Source organism: Simochromis diagramma, unplaced genomic scaffold (genome assembly GCF_900408965.1).
Source record: "Simochromis diagramma unplaced genomic scaffold, fSimDia1.1 OVJJ01000389.1, whole genome shotgun sequence".
Lineage (NCBI taxonomy): Eukaryota > Metazoa > Chordata > Actinopteri > Cichliformes > Cichlidae > Simochromis > Simochromis diagramma.
The window spans coordinates 1,111,567-1,134,961 of NW_024387227.1; the positions used below are offsets into that span (position 1 = coordinate 1,111,567).

At 40.4% G+C, this 23,395-nt stretch overlaps 1 protein-coding gene across 2 annotated transcripts in view; it reads right to left on the reverse strand.

The window, feature by feature from the left end:
- Positions 1-21,951, reverse strand: part of atg7 (ATG7 autophagy related 7 homolog (S. cerevisiae)) — a 62,539-nt gene extending 40,588 nt beyond the window's left edge. The window contains exons 1-15 of one of the 2 annotated variants that reach the window (XM_040052295.1): positions 21,462-21,951; positions 18,882-19,083; positions 18,437-18,491; positions 17,738-17,855; positions 17,500-17,577; positions 17,252-17,368; positions 16,810-16,956; positions 16,346-16,434; positions 9,585-9,706; positions 8,751-8,841; positions 8,431-8,575; positions 6,819-6,977; positions 3,557-3,751; positions 1,914-2,159; positions 343-458 (exon numbers count right to left, since the gene is read on the reverse strand). In XM_040052295.1, coding sequence (XP_039908229.1) covers positions 343-458; positions 1,914-2,159; positions 3,557-3,751; positions 6,819-6,977; positions 8,431-8,575; positions 8,751-8,841; positions 9,585-9,706; positions 16,346-16,434; positions 16,810-16,956; positions 17,252-17,368; positions 17,500-17,577; positions 17,738-17,855; positions 18,437-18,491; positions 18,882-19,053 — 1,850 coding nt within the window. In that variant the 5' untranslated portion in view covers positions 19,054-19,083; positions 21,462-21,951. The remainder of the gene's footprint in view (positions 1-342; positions 459-1,913; positions 2,160-3,556; positions 3,752-6,818; positions 6,978-8,430; positions 8,576-8,750; positions 8,842-9,584; positions 9,707-16,345; positions 16,435-16,809; positions 16,957-17,251; positions 17,369-17,499; positions 17,578-17,737; positions 17,856-18,436; positions 18,492-18,881; positions 19,084-21,461) is intronic. The other variant, XM_040052296.1, reaches the window with a different exon arrangement.
- Positions 21,952-23,395: the final 1,444 nt, after the last annotated feature.

The following is a 23,395-nucleotide window of genomic DNA, read 5'->3' on the forward strand; positions in this document are numbered from 1 at the left end:
ATTTATTCCCTCAGTCAACATTTTTTTGTGGCTTCAACCATTAGTTTCGGGGTCGCTTCAATACAGTACAAGGCTCATTTCGTAAATAACAGTCCTATTAAGCATAAAATAGGTTGTACAGTTGGGGCATGGCTCGCTTTTACCTACTGGTCATCAATATGATCGCGCTCATGTTCACAGAATCCAGTAATCAAAACAGTAATCTACTTCTAAATAAACCCATGAGTGATGTCCCAGCGACTATTTGCATCAAAATCTACACAAGTATAACGGCCAGTAGTTACACCCTTAATACAACTTCAATTTCTTATTAGTAGCAAACATACATTTTGTCATCCTTACCCTTCACTGTGCTGTAGAATGGAGACCATCATCTCAACAGCCAACGCTCCGGCAATCATGGCAAGGCCTGGTCTGCTGACTGTGCACTGCTGATCCAGAGTCCGATCCCGGGTTGACTATTTTAGCAAAACAAAACACAGCAAAAATTGTAAGAAGATCAATATAGAGAATCATGTCCTGGAACTCCAGAAAGCCAAAGGTCAATCCAGTAAACCTGAGAGGACTTTCTCCACAATAAGTAGAGAAACGAGAGGTGAGAAACCTTGGCACTGGCCGAAGGTCTTCTCCAGGGGAATTCTGACCAAGTTGCTGATCACAAACTGTTTATGACACACTGATGACTAGCGGATACTTCCAGTTGAGCAGGGTGTTAGTAATGCCATAGTATTTTCATAAATGGACTATTAGTGTCAGTGGCTGCAAACCTCTTAGCCAGTGTCAGTTGGAACAGGCTCCGGCTCACATGTAAAAGGGTAAGAGGGTATTGCTAATGGATGGATGAATGGATCATTAGTGTTTGTGCCAAACCTGCAAATATTCATTTTGGGGATATTACGCTGTGGACCACACATGCTTACCAGGGGAATGGCTACAAAATCTGACATGTAACCCTTTAGAGTCAAAGGCATTTCATTTTTATTTTCTGGTCATGTTTTATTTTTGCAGCAGTACATTCTCACACTGAATATGTCCCATATGTTTAGACAATCTGTATCATTTTGCTTCAGGCCTTTAAAACAATATGCAAAACTCTATATTTATTCATTCACTGAACTCAACCTTAGATCAACATTTAGGATATACTGATAGCAGGCTCTGCCTCAAGTTCAAATCTTAGTATTACTTTAATGTTTCACAGAGAGACCGACACATGGCATTTACAGTAGAAGTCAGAGCCCATTGCAGCAAGTTTCCAACAAATGCCACAGCCTTTAATAGCCTATGAAGAATCTTCGTGCATTACTCCGAAAAGGTCAAGAGAAGGAGAAAATCCAAAATCCCCAAAACAAAGAACATCCAGAGACACAAGCAGAATGTGGGAATGTGGGTGTCGAGGCTACGAAGCTGCAAGTTCTGTTTTATTCTTTCTTGGGGGGGGATTTGCATATTGTAACTCTTACAGAAAAACAATTACAACCATCTTTCTCAAAAATATGAAAACCAAACAATAACTAAACCAAATGCTGCATTTAAAACCAACAGATTTTTGATGACTAAGAAGTGTGCAGGCAACCTTAAACACAACACTGATGTGATGCTCCTAACAGTTAAGCATAAAAACAGGAATCACGTGAGACTTTCACTCTGGAGATTCGAGTTCATATCTCATATGGGACCGTAATTTTTTAATAGCAATCATTTTCACTTCAGCTTCTGTTTGCTTGGGACCATCTCAAAACCTTGTTTGCTTGAAAATAACATCTGAAAAGAGATTTCGCTCATGCGACCATCACTAATTTTAACTCCTGTAAACAACACAGCCGACTTTGCAGCAGGGTCTACCTGGTTTTGAGTGCATTAGGTGAGCTACTTAGTTGAGTGTATACTTGTTATCTGTGTGGTTTCCTTACATCTCCTGGTGCCACAACATCATTGCAGAAGTAGCAGCCAAGCTTGTGCCCTGGGATGTTTGAAAACAGGGACGATCCCGGGACAGCGGGCGCAGCACCGGCCGGTGTGGAGGATGACGAGGAGGCAGAGGAGCAGGAAGGGGAGGAGTCCGGCTCGGTGGAAACGCTCTGAGTGTTGGGAGGTTTCTTCAGGCCGTGGCGCATCACGACAAATGTGTCGAATCCTAGAGCAGCATTCACCACTAGCTGTGAAAAGAACAATTATGGTAAATCATGGTCATAAAAGCTTTTTTACAAAGCAACAGAAAAAAAAAAGAATTAAAATTGCTTTGGCTTGATTACTGATATTTTTCCATTTGCCCTGAGTACATTTTCAACCAGTTAAATGTGGCTTCTCTTATGCAGACAATAAGGGAACATCATGTTGGATTATTTAAAAAAAAAATCAATCACATAAAACATTACTGGCCTCTACGGAAAGCATCTACATTTTTGGAGCAGCACTTGAAACAAATTTTGATGCCAATTAGCAGTGAAGTCTGAAACAGCTCCATGGCACAAATGGCCAAATAACCTCTCAGTTGAGCCAGCCATCAGAAAAAAACCTCATCAACAGCCCACTTAACAGCACACAGCAACATAAGAGTTGCATTACTGTTCCCACTGGAAGCATTACAAGTTCCTGACACAATGTTCAATAAATCCAATTTTGCATGGCAAATTATAAAATAACATTAATATAAAATGGTAAAGAGAAAAGTTGGACTTGAGTTATCAAGCAATCTTAGTTTCCTGAAGGAGAAGTGAAAGGGCTTCCCAATTTCAGATTCAAGCTTAAAGGTAAATAAAAGAAAAACAAAGTTAAAAAGACATTAATGTCTCCTGCCAGAGTGCTGCACTGTGGCTTGAGGTCCAAAGTAACCTTTGAGCAAACAGATCTGTTTAAATCCATGGTATTGATTTCCTGTGCCACTATCAAAATACTCTCAACAAAGCTCATAAAGCCTGTTCTGTTTATGTACATGTGAGACTAGACTACAATGCACCAGTACAGACTAGACAAAGTAATAAAATCCTTTACAATTCATTGTGTAGATTACAAAAGTCCCTAATAGCAAAGAATAAAATAATTTAAAAAGTGGAGTATAACATGCACTTTTAATCTGCAGTATAAAACAATGAACTATTAAAAACTTTGTTTCTAATTACTTTTCTAGTCATTTAGGTAAAAAGGTTGAATATTTACGTCTATTTTGGTCTTTCTGGTGTTTTATGTTTGACTTTTATTCACTGACTAGTTTGTCTAGTTGCTACACGACGCTGCTCAGTGGATTGATTTAGAGCTTTTTTGCTGAAAACAGCTGTCTCCTCTAAGCGAGTTCATGAGAGCGGCGACAGGGCGAATGTGCAGAACCAAATAATGAGCTGAAAGTAGCTCCGCTAAACTGCAGAGTTTAATAATAATCATGAGTGCACACTTCGTTGCAGGTGTCCACTTTCACATTGCATGTCATCATTTCATTCATTGTTTTTATGTAAAATACTATAAGTGGAGCTATAATCGAACCCCACCCCCGCACACACACATCCTACCGCACTGCTTTGTGACCGTTCATTCTACATATTGTACCGTTCCTTCCTACCTTCCTCTTGCTGGCAGCGATAACCGTAGGCAGCCAGCGGCTCTCTCTTGTATCCATTAGTAAAAACACCACATCGTGCTCTTCAATTAGCTTTTCCAGCTGCTCGACATCTCTCTGGGCCTGAGACAGAGTGGCCTGAGAGAAATTCACTGGGTGGCCAGGCATGGGGATGCTCATATTGTAACCTTCTGCGTTCTGCAATAGAAAGAAATAGAGGTAAGGAACGGCTTACAAATAGAGCAGACATGTGTGGTAACTAGCACGATATGTACAATATGTACAAGTCTTTTGTTTGCACAATCAGCTCTCTTTGACATTATTAAAATGTATTTGATTCATATGCATACATTATTTATGGGAAAACCAACTTTTAATACTCTCAGGAGGTATTCTTTTTCCAGTACATCTGGCTCAAATCTCTATAGTATAAAATATGTAAGGACATAAAAGAATAGTGCCATTCCAAAAGCACCTTGGACATAAAAAGAAGTCAGGTTACAGAAATCTTCTGAGACATGAAAATATGGATTTCCTCAGTCACAGATTGAAAAGCAAATTTCTCTGCTGTCTGGTAACTGACAGACCGGGGAGATCAGAAAAAAAAAATGGTCCCGTATAACTCAGCAGTATGAAAATAAAACATAAAAGATCATCTTAAAGTCAACAAAATATCCTTAAAAAAGGCAATGTTCAGTCTTTTGTTGTCCACTGCCAAACTTCTCGTGCCATGTTTATCTCCAGGGAGTGTATACTCGGCAACAAGGCAAACGGAAATGTCAAGAGTCATTTCATAGTCAAGAGAAGGAGAGAAAGGGCAAAGCAGAAGTGCGAGATTTGAACAAGAAAAAATAAAAATGGCACTTTTACTCAGTAAGTGGGTCTTCTGCCTTCACTCCTCACATTGTAAGTGTGGGAGCTTGTCAACCAAGTCTTGAATTTATATTTCACTGACGTAAGTGTTGCTAAGCTGCAGAGGTGGTAATCATATTCCAATTTCCTCTATAAACATCCTTAACCTACAGCCAAGAAAGACACACATCTTTTTGAGTGTGAGAAAAAAAACTTTCTGGAAAAATAAAACAATCCAAGAAAGCCGCTGTTGATGATCCAGTTTTGATGAGAACAAATTTTAAGCGAGAAAAAGAAGCTCCTGGAAATGTCAGGTGACTTGTGTCAGGTGTTCGCCCACATACAAAATAAGAAATCTGCCTGACATTTTCAACATTGTGACCTTGTTTGAACCATATTCCCCCAGTTCAATTAAAGTACTTCTGCACTTTCAGCTCACCCTCTTCATATTTGTCTTTCCATCTTTCACAGTTGCACCTGACACCCATACGTTTGCAGAAAAACAAGCAGGGAGGAAAGCCAAGCAGGCACACGCTCACACTGTTACAAATAGGAGCAGGTGTGGATGCAGCTAGTTTGATGGTGAAAACACAAAGTGTCACGACACGTCATGACCACACGGGGCCACGTGTCCGTTTTTTCACTTTCTATTTCATTCCCAGAACATTCAGAGAGAAACTGAAAATAAGGGTGGGCCAGGGTGGCGAGAGACCTGGATGTCAAGTTGATGACATGACAGGTGTGTGTGTGTGTGTGTGTGTGTGTGTGTGTGTGTGTGTGTGTGTGTGTGTGTGTGTGCGTGTGTTCAACTTAAAAGGACATCACATTTCTTTTAGTGTGCGACACCATTTTCCCGTCCTAGTGTATCTCGTTTCACCGACACGTTATTACAGAGATGATTGCAAGCTCTGAAAAATCAATCCTTTAACAATGAGGCTTGAATCTTACACAGTTTAAGGTAAATTACATCAGATGTTTAAACACTGAGGGAGTCGCTGTGTGAGATGTGACTGATAAAGGCACAGGCACGCTAGGGACACACAAGTTTTGAGACTCCTACACATGGTCAGTTTAGTTAAAACTTACAAGCTGACAAGAAGCAGAAGGTGTGAAAGCATTTTACACGCTGCTTTTCTTAGTCAGTCTTCTTCAAATGCTTTAAAAATGATTTAGAGGCTCCAGAAGTGGATTTCGCTCCAGATTTAAAAGTGAAGATAACGTGTTTGGTTTGTGAGCATTAGATGTGCTGTGAGGCTAATTTTATTATCTGTGCAAAGCAACCTGTCTGGATGCTTTTTCTAAGCTATGCCAAAAATCTCCTGGCAGTAGCTTTGTATTTGCTGTCCATTAGATTGCTATTGATTCAGTCAACTCACTCCAGCTTTGAAGTGTCATGTTTTCAGAAGGAGAAATCATTTTTGGCTTAAATGTTTATAGCTAATGTGAAAACAGTATGATTGGTCATGGAAACACACACACACACGCACACGCACACACACACGCACACACACACACAAAAGAAACACACAGATTCATTATAAATGGGTTCTGAGCCAATGAAGCTGTCAGATACCGAGATGATTAAATCTGCCACCAACATATAAAAGGGAAAACTGCCCAATCATTTTTTTAAGCTTCATGATCTTCTGATCCCAACATTGCATAATATTCCAGGACAGACAAGTGAATCACCTCATTTTGAAATGCATACTGCACATGTGACTCACGTTATAAATATGCAGCCAGTCTTTGCACTTTCTAGTCGCTTAATAGGCTGCCCCCTTTCAAACCAACCCACAGCCCTTCTGTGAGTGTTTGTTAGGCTGCTTTTTCTTTTTCATTTGCTAAAATAGATGCGCCCCCCCCAAAAAAAAAAAGAAAACAAAAACCCCACCCACAGAGAACCCACTCATTAATTTGCAAAGTATTGAAACCACCAGCATTAATATGCATAAAAACCAACTCTTATTATTCTCCATGGTGTGTACTTCACATCTAAGTTACAAGAACTCAAACAGGAATACAATTAAAAACCTAAGAATAGTAAAATGGCAATTGCATTCAGTGCAGTTGTACAGTGATTACAAATTCATCTTTTTCAATGTTATTTTAAGATAATTAACCTCCATTTATCACATGAACACTGGCCTCAGCAGCACTTCGTGAGCATCATCAGTGACAGTAACTAGTAGGCACTGTGCCTTGTGTGCATTTCAAATGAGTGCTTGGTGCGATTCCAATATAACGCTGAAATATGCAGAACAGAATCACAGGATTTCTGAAGAAATGAATAACAGGGATTATGACAGACTGTAATCATTGGCTTCCAAGAAGCAGGGCATGCTTTAACTCTAAAATATGAGCAGAAATACAGACGTCATATTACACAGTTAAGCATTGTTATTTGACGTACCACACCGGGAAAGATTTTGGTAAGTCGGTCAACAGCTGCCATGGCTTTGGACTTTCCACCTCCAAGACAGTCCTCAAACTCATAAAGCGGCTGCCGCACTGGATTGGAGTATGAGATCTTTGCGTTGTCTACAAATGTAATGTGTCGCACTCCCCATCCCTGGAGAAAAATAGAAAAACCATAATCGACCATTTACTGACATGAACACTGACCTAAATGGCGCTTTGTAAACAGTTTCAGCGACAATGAGTGGGAGATGGTGTGCCTTGTGTGCATTTAAAATGAATACTTAGTGCAATTATAATCTAACTCTGAAATAATGGGTGCATTAGTGTGCAGGTTAAACAACTGTATAATTTTAGTTCTATTCTACATTACACCAGGTTCAGTGTGAAAGACAATCAAATAACTGGTGGAAAAAAAAGGAAGCACCAAGGATGATGATTGTACCTGCAGATCAGAGCTGTTTTAAAAATGAAAGAAAATCTATTTTGTCCAGTTGATAATTGGACAAGATTATATCATCACAAATAATGTGACATGTCTATGCTTCTGTTCTGTGAGTGCAAATTAATTAAAACGCTAAAGTTGTTTCAGAATTTCAAGTGGTTAGCAAAAGCAATTCAAGATAACTCATTTGCAGTATACTGTAAACTTTATGGCACACATCATGTTCAGACACCAAAAGTGAAACAAGTGGTGAACAGTGTGTCAGCTGATCAGTTTAAGAGAAGGTTTATTTATAGAGAGGTGCTGCCTACATCCCCAGAATGAAAAATAATTAACGTCGAACATCTTCTAATCTTTGTAAAACCATATGCCTGGTGAACACATGCCACGTGGTTGGAGTGCAGTGGCGTAGGTTCAACTACAACCCCTGCTTTCCCCCTCCTCTCTCTCCCCAATTTCCTGTCTATCTTAACTGCTCAACTATCAAATAAAGACATTTAAAAAGAATGTAAAAAATTGAGGTGTGTGACAGTGAAACAGTGAACCTGACAATTGTTGCAAAGCTTATGAGCTTCTGTTAAAGGGACCTTTGATGAAATCCTGACTTCAAGTATGTTCCTGTGAAAGTCAGTGGTTCCAAAAACACTCTGAACAAACAAGCATCATGTATGTGTATATATACTGTTAACAGTGGAAACAGTAATGCTAGCATATTAGTTAGAAGAGTAGTAGTCCTTTTTTTCCTCTTTTGTATAAATGAAATCTGAGACACACAGTAAGATGATAATAATGTTAAATCTACACTTTTTAGGATAACTGTCTTGATAATGGCACCGGGGCTACTGCTTATTATTGTTGTATTAGCAGTATTTGTATGGATTATCCTGTAAGTTGCAGTAACCTTTATACAGGTTTCGTAACCTGACTTGCGGCTACACCTTAACATAGCATGGAAAAAAATAAATACTACCCATCATCAAAACATAACATTTCTCATCTTTACTAACATCAGTGTTTAAAAATCTTCTGTAACAGTTTCTGGTTAAGCAAGTCATAGACCCTAATGCATTAAGAGCCATAACACTTTCCAAGGAGCACTTATCCAAATTCTAGCATAGCTTCATCACCCTGTCTACCCACTGATTTGATTTTCTATCCTTACCATGAGTGTCCGGGCCACATTGCACCCAAGTGTCCCAGCACCTAGAAGGAGACACTTTGTGTTGATCACTTTGTCCAAGTCCAGGGAAGGAACCAGCCTCCATCTCATGAGTTTCAGGTTCAGGTCTACTGAAGACTCTGCAAGCCTATAATAAATTAAGTAAGACAAGTGAAGACATACACGCACTAGCCACTTCACCAACTGTTTGTTATCGCAAATATCTAATCAGCAATCACTGGACATCAACTCAATGCATTTAGGCATGTAGACGTGGTCGAGACAACCTGCTGAAGTTCAAATACTTGTATTATTTATTTCACCGTTTGGGGTCCATGCATTCACTGAGGTTGACCATCCTGGGTCCCATGGCTCCTTTTGGATTTTTCTCCCAGCCGACACTCTTGGGACAAGCTATCAAAAAAGAAAAAAAAAACAACAACAAAAAACACACTTGCAATGTAAAATAAGCAAAAATCATACATGCATACATACATACAGAAACACTTTCAGGCTAGAACAACTTTAATGAAACTTCTAATACACCAAAACCTTTATTTAATTGAGATGTGTGGATGTTAATTCACAAACATACAGTCTACTCCCTCTCTATTTTCAGAATATAGAAGATGGATTAGCTGAACCCGGTGTAAAGTTGGGCCAAGGTTGATTGGTTAATCCTTTTCAAAACAATATCAAATCATCAGAGTAGATGAATCATATTTTGCTGCATGAACATATCCTCAGCAAATTAATTAAAAGACATGATGAACCACAGAGGTAGATTGAGGAAAACAAAGATTCCTTGTCTGAACTCAACAAAAACCTTTGCAGATCAAAGAGCTACCCGCTTTCCCATCCTGCTATTACCATTTAAATTACTTTCTTCCCTTATTCAGCAGATAAAGGAATAATGGAAACGCTTTGTGAGATTAGTGTGTCCTGAAAAAGAAGCAGTGAGTCTCGGTGGAAAGTGAACTAAGAATGCGTGTTAAATTTACTATTAATATCCACAAGTGTATGTATCTGAATGCATGCACACATTCACATGAATACAAATACAAATGCACCGATATAAAGATGCACAGCAGCACAATGCAAACTGCACCAATGCACCCATACATAAAAAGAGAAACACAGAAAGAAATAGAGATTACCAGAGTTGTTGGGAAGCTCAGGTAGTTTGACATGGAAGATGACGCTCTGTTGAATGGAGCGGCTTCCCTGCAGAGTTCTGTCCCTAAAACACAGCACCTCCACTGTGTCCAGCTTAGACCCCCTGTAGTGCACACGTACACACAGAAGATGCTACATGAAATGTTGAAAATAGCACATTCATATATATATATATATATATATATGACATGAGCGAGACAGATAAATATGAAGGCATGCCGGCTCGGACGTCGCCCGGATCAACAAGGTCCGCGTCAGGTGTTGAGGAACCAGGGCACCCTGACGAAAAGTGGGCTACTGGAACAAGAAGGCATCGGTGGGCAAGAGACGAAAACAGGGCGTTGTTGGAATGCTACTACGCAAGTAACCCCAGCGGAAGGGGCTACATGAATAGGATGAGGGACCTATGGATTCTTCGATACCCAACATCCACAATGACGGCGAAACAACTAGTAGCTCAGTGTTCCAACATTCGAAAGAAGGGACTGCTGTCACAGCTAGAGATTGACGAGGTACAACACAAATGCTACGGCAAGGAGGAGTCAGGACGCCAGGTCAGGGGGGAGATATCATCACCCCCACCCGAGATTGGGTACATAGCCCCAAGTGCGATAGGAGAAGGACCGTTGAGTGTGAGAGGAACTGACCTGAAAAATAGGATCATGGCCAAGCTTGAAACCTGGATCCCCCGTAGCCGCTTACCAAGATTACGTGAAGTACCCTCAGAAGGTCTGCTAGATGATGTTAATGCAGCACTACGGACAATACCTACAACCACGATTACCGAAACTAACAAGCTGATCTACAATACGGCAGCAGTGATCAGCGAGATGCTTGGCTACAAGTTGAACAGCAACAAGGGGCAGTACCCTCCATGGAGAAGGAGGCTAGAGGGCAAGATCAAAGTAGCACGGAGGGAGGTTAGCCAACTAACGGAGTTGCAGAAAGGTGCGACAAAGAAGGTGCATAAGAAATACAGCAAGCTGTCCATACCTGAGGCCTTGGAAACTGCCAAGCAAAGACTCACAGCCTTGGCCAGCCGCTTGAGGAGGTACACCAGAGAGATAGAAGGCAGGAGAATAAACCAGCTGTTCTCCACAGAACCAGCAAAGGTGTACTCTCAGTGGCAGGGGAACAATAAGAGAACAGCACCACCAAGGCTGGAGACCGAGCAATACTGGAAGAGCATATGGGAGAAGGACGCAACCCATAACGGCAATGCTCAGTGGCTAGTGGATCTGAGGGCAGACCACAGCGACCTCCCTGAACAGGGTCCAGTAACCATCACAGTGGCAGATATCCAAGAAAGGGTCTCCAGTATGAAGAGTTGGACAGCACCAGGGCCCGACATGGTTCACGCCTACTGGCTAAAGAAGCTGACTGCACTCCACGAGCGTCTGGCAGCACAAATGAACCAGCTGCTAGTTAACGAGAGACACCCGGAATGGCTAACCGAAGGTCGGACGGTCCTGATCCCCAAGGACCCCAAGAAGGGACCGGTCCCCTCCAACTACCGACCAATAACCTGCCTCAGTACTACATGGAAGCTCCTGTCAGGCATCATATCGGCTAAGATGAACAGGCACATGGGTCAATACATGAGCGGGACACAGAAAGGAATTGGCAAGAATACCAGAGGCGCAAAACACCAGCTACTGGTAGACAGAACAGTCAGCCGAGACTGCAAGACCAGACTGACCAACCTGTGCACGGCCTGGATTGATTACAAGAAGGCCTATGACTCAATGCCCCACAGCTGGATCCTGGAATGCCTAGAATTGTACAAGATCAATGGGACCCTAAGAGCCTTCATCAGGAACTCAATGGGGATGTGGCGTACAACACTAGAGGCCAACTCCAAGCCCATAGCACAAGTCACCATCAAGTGCGGGATCTACCAAGGAGATGCTCTGTCCCCACTGCTGTTCTGCATAGGCCTGAACCCCCTCAGTCAGATCATTAACAAGACTGGCTACGGATACCGACTACGGAACGGAGCAGTTGTCAGCCACCTCCTGTACATGGATGACATCAAGCTGTATGCCAAGAGTGAACGAGACATCGATTCACTGATCCACACTACCAGGCTATACAGCAATGACATTGGAATGTCGTTCGGACTGGAGAAGTGTAGTCGGATGGTAACAAAGAGAGGGAAGGTAGTCAGAACTGAGGGGATTGAACTACCAGAAGGCAACATTGCAGACATAGAGGACAGTTACAAGTACCTGGGGATCCCGCAGGCAAATGGGAACCATGAAGAGGCCGCTAGAAAGGCTGCAACCACCAAGTACCTGCAGAGGGTCAGGCAAGTCCTGAGGAGTCAGCTGAATGGTAAGAACAAGATCCGGGCCATCAACACGTACGCCCTGCCCGTGATCAGGTACCCTGCTGGGGTAATAGGCTGGCCAAAGGAGGAGATAGAAGCCACTGACATAAAGACAAGAAAGCTCCTTACCATGCATGGAGGGTTTCACCCCAAGTCCAGCACCCTGAGGCTGTACGCTAAGCGGAAGGAAGGGGGCCGGGGACTGGTGAGTGTCAGCACCACAGTCCAGGATGAGACAACGAACATCCAAGAATACATTGGGAAGATGGCCCCAACTGACCGAGTGCTCAGTGAATACCTCAGGCAGCAGAAACCCAAGAAAGAGGAGGGAGACGAGGAACCATCATGGAAGGACAGGCCCCTGCATGGTATGTACCACCGGCAGATAGAGGAGGTGGCTGATATCCAGAAATCCTACCAGTGGCTGGACAAAGCTGGACTGAAAGACAGCACAGAGGCACTAATCATGGCAGCACAAGAACAAGCTCTGAGTACAAGATCCATAGAGGCTGGGGTCTATCACACCAGGCAAGACCCCAGGTGCAGGCTGTGTAAAGATGCCCCAGAGACAATCCAGCACATAACAGCAGGGTGCAAGATGCTAGCAGGCAAGGCATACATGGAACGCCACAACCAAGTGGCCGGCATAGTGTACAGGAACATCTGTGCTGAGTATAACCTGGAAGTCCCGAGGTCAAAATGGGAGATGCCCCCAAGGGTGGTGGAGAATGACCGAGCTAAGATCCTGTGGGACTTCCAGATACAGACGGACAAAATGGTGGTGGCTAACCAACCGGACATAGTGGTGGTAGACAAACAGAAGAAGACGGCCGTAGTGATCGATGTAGCGGTTCCGAATGACAGCAATATCAGGAAGAAGGAACACGAGAAGCTGGAGAAATACCAAGGGCTCAGAGAAGAGCTCGAGAGGATGTGGAGGGTGAAGGTAACGGTGGTCCCCGTGGTAATCGGAGCACTAGGTGCGGTGACTCCCAAGCTAGGCGAGTGGCTCCAGCAGATCCCGGGAATAACATCGGAGATCTCTGTCCAGAAGAGCGCAGTCCTGGGAACAGCTAAGATACTGCGCAGGACCCTCAAGCTCCCAGGCCTCTGGTAGAGGACCCGAGCTTGAAGGATAAAACCGCCCGCAGGGGCGTGCTGGGTGTTTTTTTATATATTTTTTTTTTTTTTTTTTTTTTACATGTAGATATCTCACATCCATCATTGTGAAATACACGTTAACGTGCCTGTTGCTCCAAAATAAAACTCTGACACCTTATACAGCCGTACTAACACACTTCCTCTAATATGGTCCTGAAAAACTGAGTCATGTTACACAATCAAGCTCTGATAAAAGAACTGAATAGGCAAGACATCACAGCCATCGATGCCAGTATCAACAGTTTATGTTTAACAGAGAGAAAAAAATGTAGTCAAGCACAGGATCGATGAGGTTTGTTTAAGATAAAACCTGCAGAGCATGCAAGCTAAACTCTTGATTAATTGTTGACAGCGAGTTGATATCACAGAAGACTATTGCTAAACAAGCCTCTGTGGGAGTTCCTTTTTTGTACAATAGAAGAAAAAAAATTTAAATGCCAGAAAAAAAAAGAGGGAAAACTAAGCTCTGTGACAAAACACTCCTCAGTATAGACCTGAAATAAGAGTGTGCAACGCTTCTTAACTGATATAAAAGCCACAATTAGAAACATACAGAGATAATTTCACCGACAGTCTCAGAACATAACAATACATTATGTTCAGTTGTGTGAGATGGATTGCTTCCTCTTGCTCAAAGTCATCAGGTATGGGGTTATGTTATTTCATTTTGATATCTACTCCTACATCTGAATATTTACATTTTTACTCAAAAACTATTTAGTTTCATTTCTCAGCTCAACTCCTTTATTTACCATCTGAAAATAAAAGTACCGAAAAGCTTTCAGATGATTTGCAGTTTTCACCTGCATCGTTTATACAATATTTTAAAAAAATAAACAAAACAACCTTTTCTTTTTTTTTTTACTTAAGCTGGTTAAAATATATCATTGCCCGTGGGATATGAATCCTTTCATTTTTTAAATTTTCTGATTGTTGAATCAACCACTTCTGAATAAAGCAAATAAAAATCATAATCGAATATTTAAAGATGATAAAGCACAACCACCTGCTTTGGAGACACTGAGCATAAGCACAAGGTGCTCAAAACAAGCAAAAATCACAGCCTACAACACTTAAAGAGGCTGATTGGATGAAAACACACAATATCCTGCTTTAAAAATGCACTCCTGATGATATGTGACATATACTCATGAAGGAGCCTAATTTAACCACAAAATAAATGGCCCCTTGATGTAGGAGGACATCTAAGTGTGTTGTTTACAGATAACTATTTTCGAAAACATAAAAAAACGTGTCCTTCATAAATGAATAAATATGTACTCTCACTGCCCACTTCATCAGCTACACCTCTTCAACTGCATTTTAACACAAACATTTAATCAGCCAACCACATGGCAGAAACTCAGTTCGTTTATGCATGTAGACGTGGTTATGACTTGGTAAAGTTTATACTGAGCATCAAAACGGGGAAAATAAGGCGTAGTTGTTGGTCGCAGACAGGCTGGTCTGAGTATTTCAGAAACTGATGATCGACTGGGATTTCTCCATACAACTATCACTAGGGTTTACAGAAAATGGTCAAAAAAGAGAAAATATCCAGTGAGCAGGGGCTCTCTAACCAGAGGAGATTGGCCAAACTGCTTTTAGCTGATAGAAAGGCAAAACTAACTCAAATAACTATTTGCAGGTAGAGCAGCGTGATATCACACCACAACTGTAGAAAGACAAGAGAAAATGCGACAAGATGTTGCCAGGTCTGACGTGTCTCGATTTCTTCTACAACATTTCTTCAACAAAACACACGGACTTGGAAGAATTGGTTGGATTTGTACAAACTGAAAAGGCCAGTAATGGACAGATGCAATGATACTGATGGTTACACCCTCGTGCAATAAAGAGGATGTCCTTTGTATCACAAGACATGATAAGACGGCTGATCAATTTGTTTCACTAACTCATCTAAACGTTAGGGTATAGGAGCTATGGCACTTTGTCTTAAAATAACAGCTGTAATCTTCACATTTCAACTTTTTTTCCTCAAAAGAGTATTTGAAGTTTTTTTCTTGAAATAGAATTTCATCTTTGATCTTGATATTTTGACTTTATACCAAATGATTAATAAGAATTTTCTTAATGTGGCCTTGTAACAATGTAACAATACATTCCTTTTACGTGACATACATGAAAGTAACAACCGTTATCGATCTATCCTGCTATAGAAACCCTCCATCAACTTTGGAATATCCCAAGAGAGCCTGCTAACGCTTTTCAAACCGAAAAGAATAAGAAATATACATATTCCGTTAAAAGTGTTTAATAACAGCACCTTTAATAGATCAAATCTAGTTAAAAATATCTGTCAATATTCTGCAAAGAATAAAACAACACCGCCTGTGGTTAGAACAAACAGTAGCTGCTGTGTGTCACAGATAGGTATGGCATGAGTTAACAAACCAGCTATGGTCTTTTACCCAGACCACGCAACTACTCCCTGCCACAATAAAAAATAAATGAATAAATAAAATGTAAAAAAATATATAAATACAACTGAGAAAAAGAAATATGATTCACATAAAGGCAATAAATCCACACAAAGTAGTTCAAACAAGAGCGGCAATGTTTCCTGATGGAATTTGGAGATAATTTTGAAAATCTTTTAGGTGGAAAAAAATAATAAATCAGCAAGCAGTGACATCATTATTCATCCTCTTCAAGCAAGGCAGATTAGATCAATATAAACTGTTTGGACAACCTGATTTACATTTTAAGATTAAAGCTTAGCAAGAGCTTAAATGGAAGAAATAAACCTTGTTTATCTGGAAAATTGATATCCTTATAGACAAATGGGACTAGCTTAAAAGCAACAGTCGTGTTTCTGTAAGCAAGTGCTGTCATCTAGGAGCACATGTAATTGATCAAATTAATCACATCCCCACTAAACTCTTGCAACACCACTGAGACGAAGCAGCAGCTTGATATTTCTTTTTCAGTCCGAGTGGAGCAGAATAACTTTAGTAGAGTTTCAATTGCTTTTGTCCTGATGCAAACATTTTTAAACTGATACATTTCTCTTTTTGAAATTGATAATTTTCTTAAATTACAAAGGTTTGCTTTCCTAACACTGCAGCAGGGTTGGGAAATCAGTCAGGAAGAGGAGCCTTTCATTTATGTGCAACTCATAGTGAAATTCAGCAGGTTTTTCCAAATTACTTAATGACCCACAGCAAACATCATTGAGACAACTTCCTCAAAACACAGTCACACATGCACACACACACACAGAGAGTTTACCATTGGTTAGCTACAAGCATCAGTAGATTCCTCAGAGGCCAGCCCGGATGTTGGGACAGAGTACACGGATCATAGACACCCACAGTAACCTAGAGAAAACAAACAAGGTGTGTTTACATTAGCAAGGCGTGAATGCGTATATGTGTTATTGTATGAGTGTGTAACAGTAGACAACATTAGTAAAATGTGATGAGCCAATAAAACTACAGTAGAAATCCAGTTTGAAGCCACAACAAAATAAATTTTAAACCTTATTAAAAAAACGAGTCTGTTTGAATCTTTTTTTTTTTTTATTTTTATTACAGAATGAACAAAAATAGGTTTGGAAACTTTTGGTGTATACTTTAAATCATACTATTATGATATTAATCTAAGTGCAAAAAAAGTAGCAGACACACAGAATAATAACATATAAGTTTAAATTCCTGTTTCTAATAATATAAATATAAAAATCTTCTTGAAACCTTCTTAGTATCACCGAAAAATGTCTCCCAGTCCCCCAGCACGGCCATCTGAACTGACTCATCTGTGTATTTTATTAGGAAGTAAGGAACTGCAGTGGCTCCTGTTTTGATGCACAGGCCATCATAAGCATCCTGCAGGGCTGCAATCTAAGACAGAAATTAGAAGTTAGAAAAATCCAGCAATTCAAACATATCACAAGTGCTGAAGTCAGTGCAGCAATTCTCAACCAAGTGACCTCAAAGGGATGAAAACCGAATTATTCAGTAAAATTCTTTTTGGTTTATATAGATGAAGCAGTGGAAGACACTAATAGCACTTTGTAGTCATCATATAAAACAGCTAATAGTAATTGTAGAGTTTTAACTTTTTCAGAAAAGGTCATTTAAGGATAACTTCAAAGTGTAATATCTAAAATTATATGGTGATCTTTAAAAATCCAACCTGCTTTGCAGAGAAAACCTGATCTAGGACGGAGGGCGGTCGAACAAGCGTTATCGCCTCTTTGAAACAGAGAGCAGGAAAGCAGAACCAGTAGTAGAAGTTGTACTTCTTCAAATCCTGTTTAAAAAGAGTAGCCAGAACAAGAGAGAAACATGAAAGGAAACTGGTTACATGAAGTTGTTAAAGTGTAGAAAAAAAACAAAAGCAAAAAAGAACAAGCAAACATATATGATCATATTTTTACGCACTGCAAAGGTAAGGAGAATAAATCTACAAAGGATGGACGGGTCCTTCAGTGCAGCTCCAGACTGTATAGCATCCCAAATCTACCCAACAAAGAGAGATAATACAAAAGAAAAAATAATCAATAATTTAATCAGGTAATGTTCTGTTGGGAAATATGACCATTCTAATGCCTACTTTATAGATAATCCACTTTCAACATGTTTTTGATGTCAGAACAAATTGCCACTGGATGTCTCTTACCTCCTTGGCTTCTTTCTCCAACAGAGCCTTCTTATCAGTAGTCTTAAAGGCATCAAGAGTGTTGGTGTTGTACAGCGTTCCCAAAGCTGGGCAGCAACGAGCGGGAGTTGAACCATCACTAACAGCAAAAAACCAACACATTTTTCATTAAACTGTATGTTCAGTGTAAACATACTGACCACCAGAAACCAGTGGGCTATATAAAAGTTTCTTTTTCCCTATATAGAAGTACATACACAAAACATCTCTGTGACAACTGCACAATCGGATGAAGGCCACGTCATTTTTTTTTTTCTTTAGACACACAGGCTTTTTGTAACTGTTCAGAGCCGATTTAAAAATACTGGCAGCTTTCAGTGCTTCCCCTCTGCCTCACTGTAGCTGCACCTATGGAATAAGTCGAAACATCCTGGGTAACTTCCTTGTTGAGTTATCACATTCACAAGATTTTCAGAAAACTTCTGATCTTCAGGTGGAGGTCACCGAGATTCAACTCATTTAAGATTTTTAGTAGATGGTATCAATTTAGGTGTCCACGCTGTCCTCCCACCTGCCCAGCAGTGTGACCCCAACAGTCTATGCTATGCTTTTATTTTGGCTTTGTTTACAATGACACTGTGCATCACAAGACTCAATGGCAGCAGAAAAACTTAGCAGAAGTGTAATGCTTCTTTACACAACATAATGCCTTATACTTACACATCAAATGCACTGTACTCCAAAGTTAGACGGGTAGGCAAACCAAGAGGATCACCTATCAGACATGAAAGTCGATCAGCCACATTGGTAATAGAAAATACAGATCTGTCAATCAAGTGGGAAAACTGCATTTGACAGTGAGTGAGTGTGTTGCTTATTCTGTCTTCCTCCCATCACCCTCAACCAGTAATGGCAGATAGCTGTCCCTCCCCGAGCCTGGTCCTGCTGCAGGTTTCTTCCTGTTAAAAGGGAGTTTTTCCTTCCCACTGGCACCATGTACTTCATCATAGGGGGCAGTTTGATTGTCGAGGTTTCTCTCTATTATTGTAGGGTCTTTATCTTACAATATAAAGTGCCTTGAGGCAACTTGTTATGATTTAGCGCTATATGAATACAATTGAATTGAACTGATCTTTTATTGAAACCATGCCATCAGAATACTCACCATTGTAATAGTATCCTTTGATACATTTAGGACTCTCATCCAATCTGTAGTCATTGAGTTTCTTCTGAGTAAGCTCATGCCAAAAGCCTGCTTCCAGAGCGCTGCTGAAAGGAGCAAACTGCAGCTTAAGTTCTGCAGTGGACGGCGATGCCTCACTGATGTCAGATGCCATTACACTTCACAGAGCGCCACGTTCAACAAGCTGTGAAATAAAACAGCAGACGGCTATGAAACACTTGCAGGCACTATAATAACTTATGACTTAGATACACAAAGAGTAGTAAAAGTAACTCTCGCACTGTTGAAGTAAACAGTCTGAATAAAAGCACAGAATAAAAGCTGCACTTGTATACTGTTTTATGACTTTGGAGTGCCTCAATTACCAGTTCACACTCGCACAACAATTATGGGAAAACTCCCTTGCAAGGAGCTGGCCTGCCCATCAGGAGTAACTTGGGGTTCAATGTCTTGCCCAAAATCACTCACACATGTTGGTGGAGCCCTGTGATTAGTGGATACCTAAATCAGGAGCTCCTGCTGATCACATAATAATCAGTTCATTATCTGCTGAGCCCTAAATTTCCAATGCTGCTGTTTAATTGACAACCCAGTGAAGAATCTGATTTGAATAAGCTTATTACTCAGCCAGGTTTAAAATTACTCGATGAGTACATCGCCCAAGATATCAGAGTTGTAACTATATGTGCTTTTGATATGTGAAAGTATCTGCCACACATGCAAATGAAGGAAAAAAAAAAAAAAAAAAAAAAAAAAAAATCACACTATTATCAGTTGTCTTTTTCTTCTTTCAGCTGCTCCCTTTAGGGGTCACCACAGCAGATCATCTGCCTCCTTCTCACCCTGCCCCTAGCATTCGACTCAGTCACACCAACCCTTTGTAAATCCTCCTTCACTACTAGGGCTGGACTTGTAATGCATATTAGGCATTTTCCTGGTGGGTCAATATAATTTTTTTTTCTTTGTTGCTATAATCACACAGGCCACCTGCCATGGTGCACTGGCACTACAAACACTGACACTAGTAGTGTAAAGCACTTTGGGGTCCTTAGGGACTAAGTAAAGCGCTATACAAATACAGGCCATTTACCATTTTAGTCCAGTGGACAATTTTTATTAGTAACCCTGGATAGACCAATATAATCTTTTAACGCAACCATCCCTCTCCTACAGACACAGATGGACAAACAAAAGCACAAAAAAAAAGGTGTCAGTGAAAAGCCAAGAGAGAAAAAGAAAAAGAAACTAGGCATATATGCAGCAAAATGTTTATATACATATTAGCAACTGCACTGTCAACAGTAGTACCAGCAAGCACTACTATAAAGCTCTCACAGTCACAGTACTGCTCCTGTTTCCAGCACTAGCCATGGAGAAATGATGGAGGAGGGAGAGCAGTTCCAACAAGAGAGCGGGGAAGGTGTAAATAATATGGTAAAGAAATAAATGGAAGGACATGATTATCAAGGGAGACATTCAAGTAAAATAACCCACCATCAATGACCAAAAGCCACTGCTAATAGCTAAAGGGTAGCTTTTAATTGTGCCATGCTGCACTAAAGCACAACAAAGACTTCCTAACCCAACAACAAGTGTACCAACGTGGTTAAAGAAAAATAAAGCATAAAAATTTATTTATTTATTTATTAACTGATCATAGTCAGCCGCCTGGACCAAATATGCCAGGGCTCATTTGTTGTCCCAGTCGTTCACTTCATCAGTGAATCTTCTCTGAGGTCTTCGTCTTTTCCTCCTCCCTGGCGTGTCTATATTCAACATCCTTTGTCCATCCTCTATTACTATTCTGCACGTCCAAACCACCTCAGCCTTGGCTCTCTAACTTTACCTCCACACCGTTAAACTTCTGATACACTGATTTCTAACCGTGTCCACCTTGGTCAATCCCAACAAGATTTGAACATTTTCAGCTCAACCACTTTGCTCAACCGTCTTTTTGTCAGCACCACAATCTTCAAACCATACGAGACGCTATGATGTGTGGATGGTCTCAGTCCCATCTTATAAAAATTCTCTTTAACTCTTGGTACTGTATATCCGTCACAAATAACCCCATATGTGATGGCAAGCTACATGAACAATAAACTGGACATTTAAAAAAGAAAAAAAAGAGGATTCGTGTTTCCTTTCCTGTATCCCATCCACGTGCATAATCCATGAAAAGATAAAGGATTTTACAATATTTTTGGCCAGCTCAGCTGCAAAGAGAGCCTAAACTCTGGTTAAATAATAAGCACCAAACCTTCAAGACTAAGCATTTAATGGCTGTCAGTCTTGGCATGTTAATGATTAAATTCTACGTTTACTTTTTTTCGTGTCTTTAACTGTTTTCTCTTGCTGAGAAGTAAAGTCAGCTCAATAGAGACCGCACAATGAAACCCAGCAGCTTTAGCACTTCAAGCGCTTTTTAACGCGACGAAAATTCTCATGGAAATAAATCATAAAATAAGACATCCCTGCATCACAACACAGACAATTTATGTCCGCTTCAGACAGATACATACATGTTTATACGTTAACGTGTAACAGGACTTGTGCACTTACCATAAAACCTTACTTCCTGGTGAAGGAGATCATGTGATCGCGAGTCTTGTAAATAAAGCAGTGCAGTGTGGGTAAGCTTTAGCTTACTTGCTACGGTTTCTTGTCTTTATGGTGCAAGCACCATTGAGTAAAATACAAAGAACCAAAACATAAACAAGAACGCGCAGACGATAAAGCAGGAGAAAACAGACAAAAACCTGTAGGCGCCGTTTCTTTTCATTTCGGAGACTGCTACACAGGCTGAAGCGTTTGTAATGAACGCCGGTTTTAGCTTGTGAAATTACAAACGCAACATAATAGTGGTCAAACCGGTAAAGCTACTTCTGCTCCTACTTTTGGGCTCAATTATGACTTCAGTTTTCACCAGAAATTAGCTGTATGTGAGCGGCGGACCGTACGGAAACAGGGTTAGGGACCGTCGCAAAACTGTGCTGCTGTACAAAAACGCACGATATAAATTAAAAGATGTCATGTTTTGGCCAGGAGGCTAAAACAAACTGAGAAAATCCATCTAAAATAATATGAAGCCCACAAAGTGTCACCTCTTTGTATTTGTATTTCCCTGGATGACAACCACAGTATCCAGTGGTAGCCCCTGCACTGTGAAGGACAGCATGTAATAATAGCACCCCCCCCTTTTTTAAATAGCTTGTTCTACATGGAACAGCTATTACCACATGTAAAAGCCACTGAGCTCTTGAATCCTTCCTGAAGGAAAACACAGGAACGAAAGTACAAGTGCTCAAGGTTTCCTTGTACCTTATCATTTAAACACAAGAACACTCTGAAGTAGCAGATGAGACTAGCGGTTCAACGAAAGCATAAAATGCTTTGAAAGTACTCCTTTTGTTAGATGGAGTACATGTTTACAGTGGAAATCTTCAACGGGGTAAGTTCAGGGACATTGTGTGAGCTGTGTTAACTGGTTTAATGAAACAAGGAAACATCTCACAATGATGCTCATGCAGATGCAGACTGTGTCGAGTTGTGTTGCTCTTAACTAATCTTTAAAAAAAAAGCTTGACTGATATAAAACTGCTCCTACTCATACAGGCTGATTTCCTCCCCTTCAACAGCTCATGGTCTAATTATTGTAAGGTGAGATATATGTGTTAGTATTAATAATTGAATTTCTTTTTTTTGTTCAGACTTTTCTCGCTTGGATAAGACCGCTCCAGGTTTCAATTTTTGATGAAAGCATGTGTATGTTTTTCTGATTCAGACCTTCAACACAAACTGGTTTATTACAGTAAACTATGAGGTAAAACTGAATTGAGATTTTCAGATCTGTACCATGGAGTCCATTCCAGTTTAAAGATTACAGATTAAATGAAAAACAGTTCTTATTTTAGTACAAGTAACCTGAGAGACACGCCATAGAAACTCATGAATGATGCCCTTGCTGGGTTATTAAGAGAGAGGGGATGAGGGACATTGGCATATTGTTGAAAATGTCCTTGTTATACGTCCCATACAAGAGAGGAAATATAACAGTTTCAGCACACTGAAAAGTTAAATAAAATACTTATGCTGGTAAGTCACAAGCTTTGCAGATTTTGGTGAATATTATTGAAACTGCCACAAAGAAAATTAAGTGGCACTATATTATGAGAAATAAAGTTCTTGTCTTTTTTTTTTCTAGAGCTATTTCTCCATTTTGCACAGGAGAAAATATGAATGTATTAATTGACAGTATATGTGCATCATAATTTGCTAAAAAAAATGCTAAAATTCCCCAATATGGCTTAAAAAGAAGATGGCTACACTGTGGTCATATAGGGATGGACGTGGTCAGCAACATTACTCGGGTAGGCTGTGGCATTTACACAGTGCTCATTTAAATGATCTTCACTTGGTACTACAGGACCTAAACTGTGCCAAAAAAATATCCCTTCATCATTACATCACCAGCAGGTTGAATCACTCATACGAGG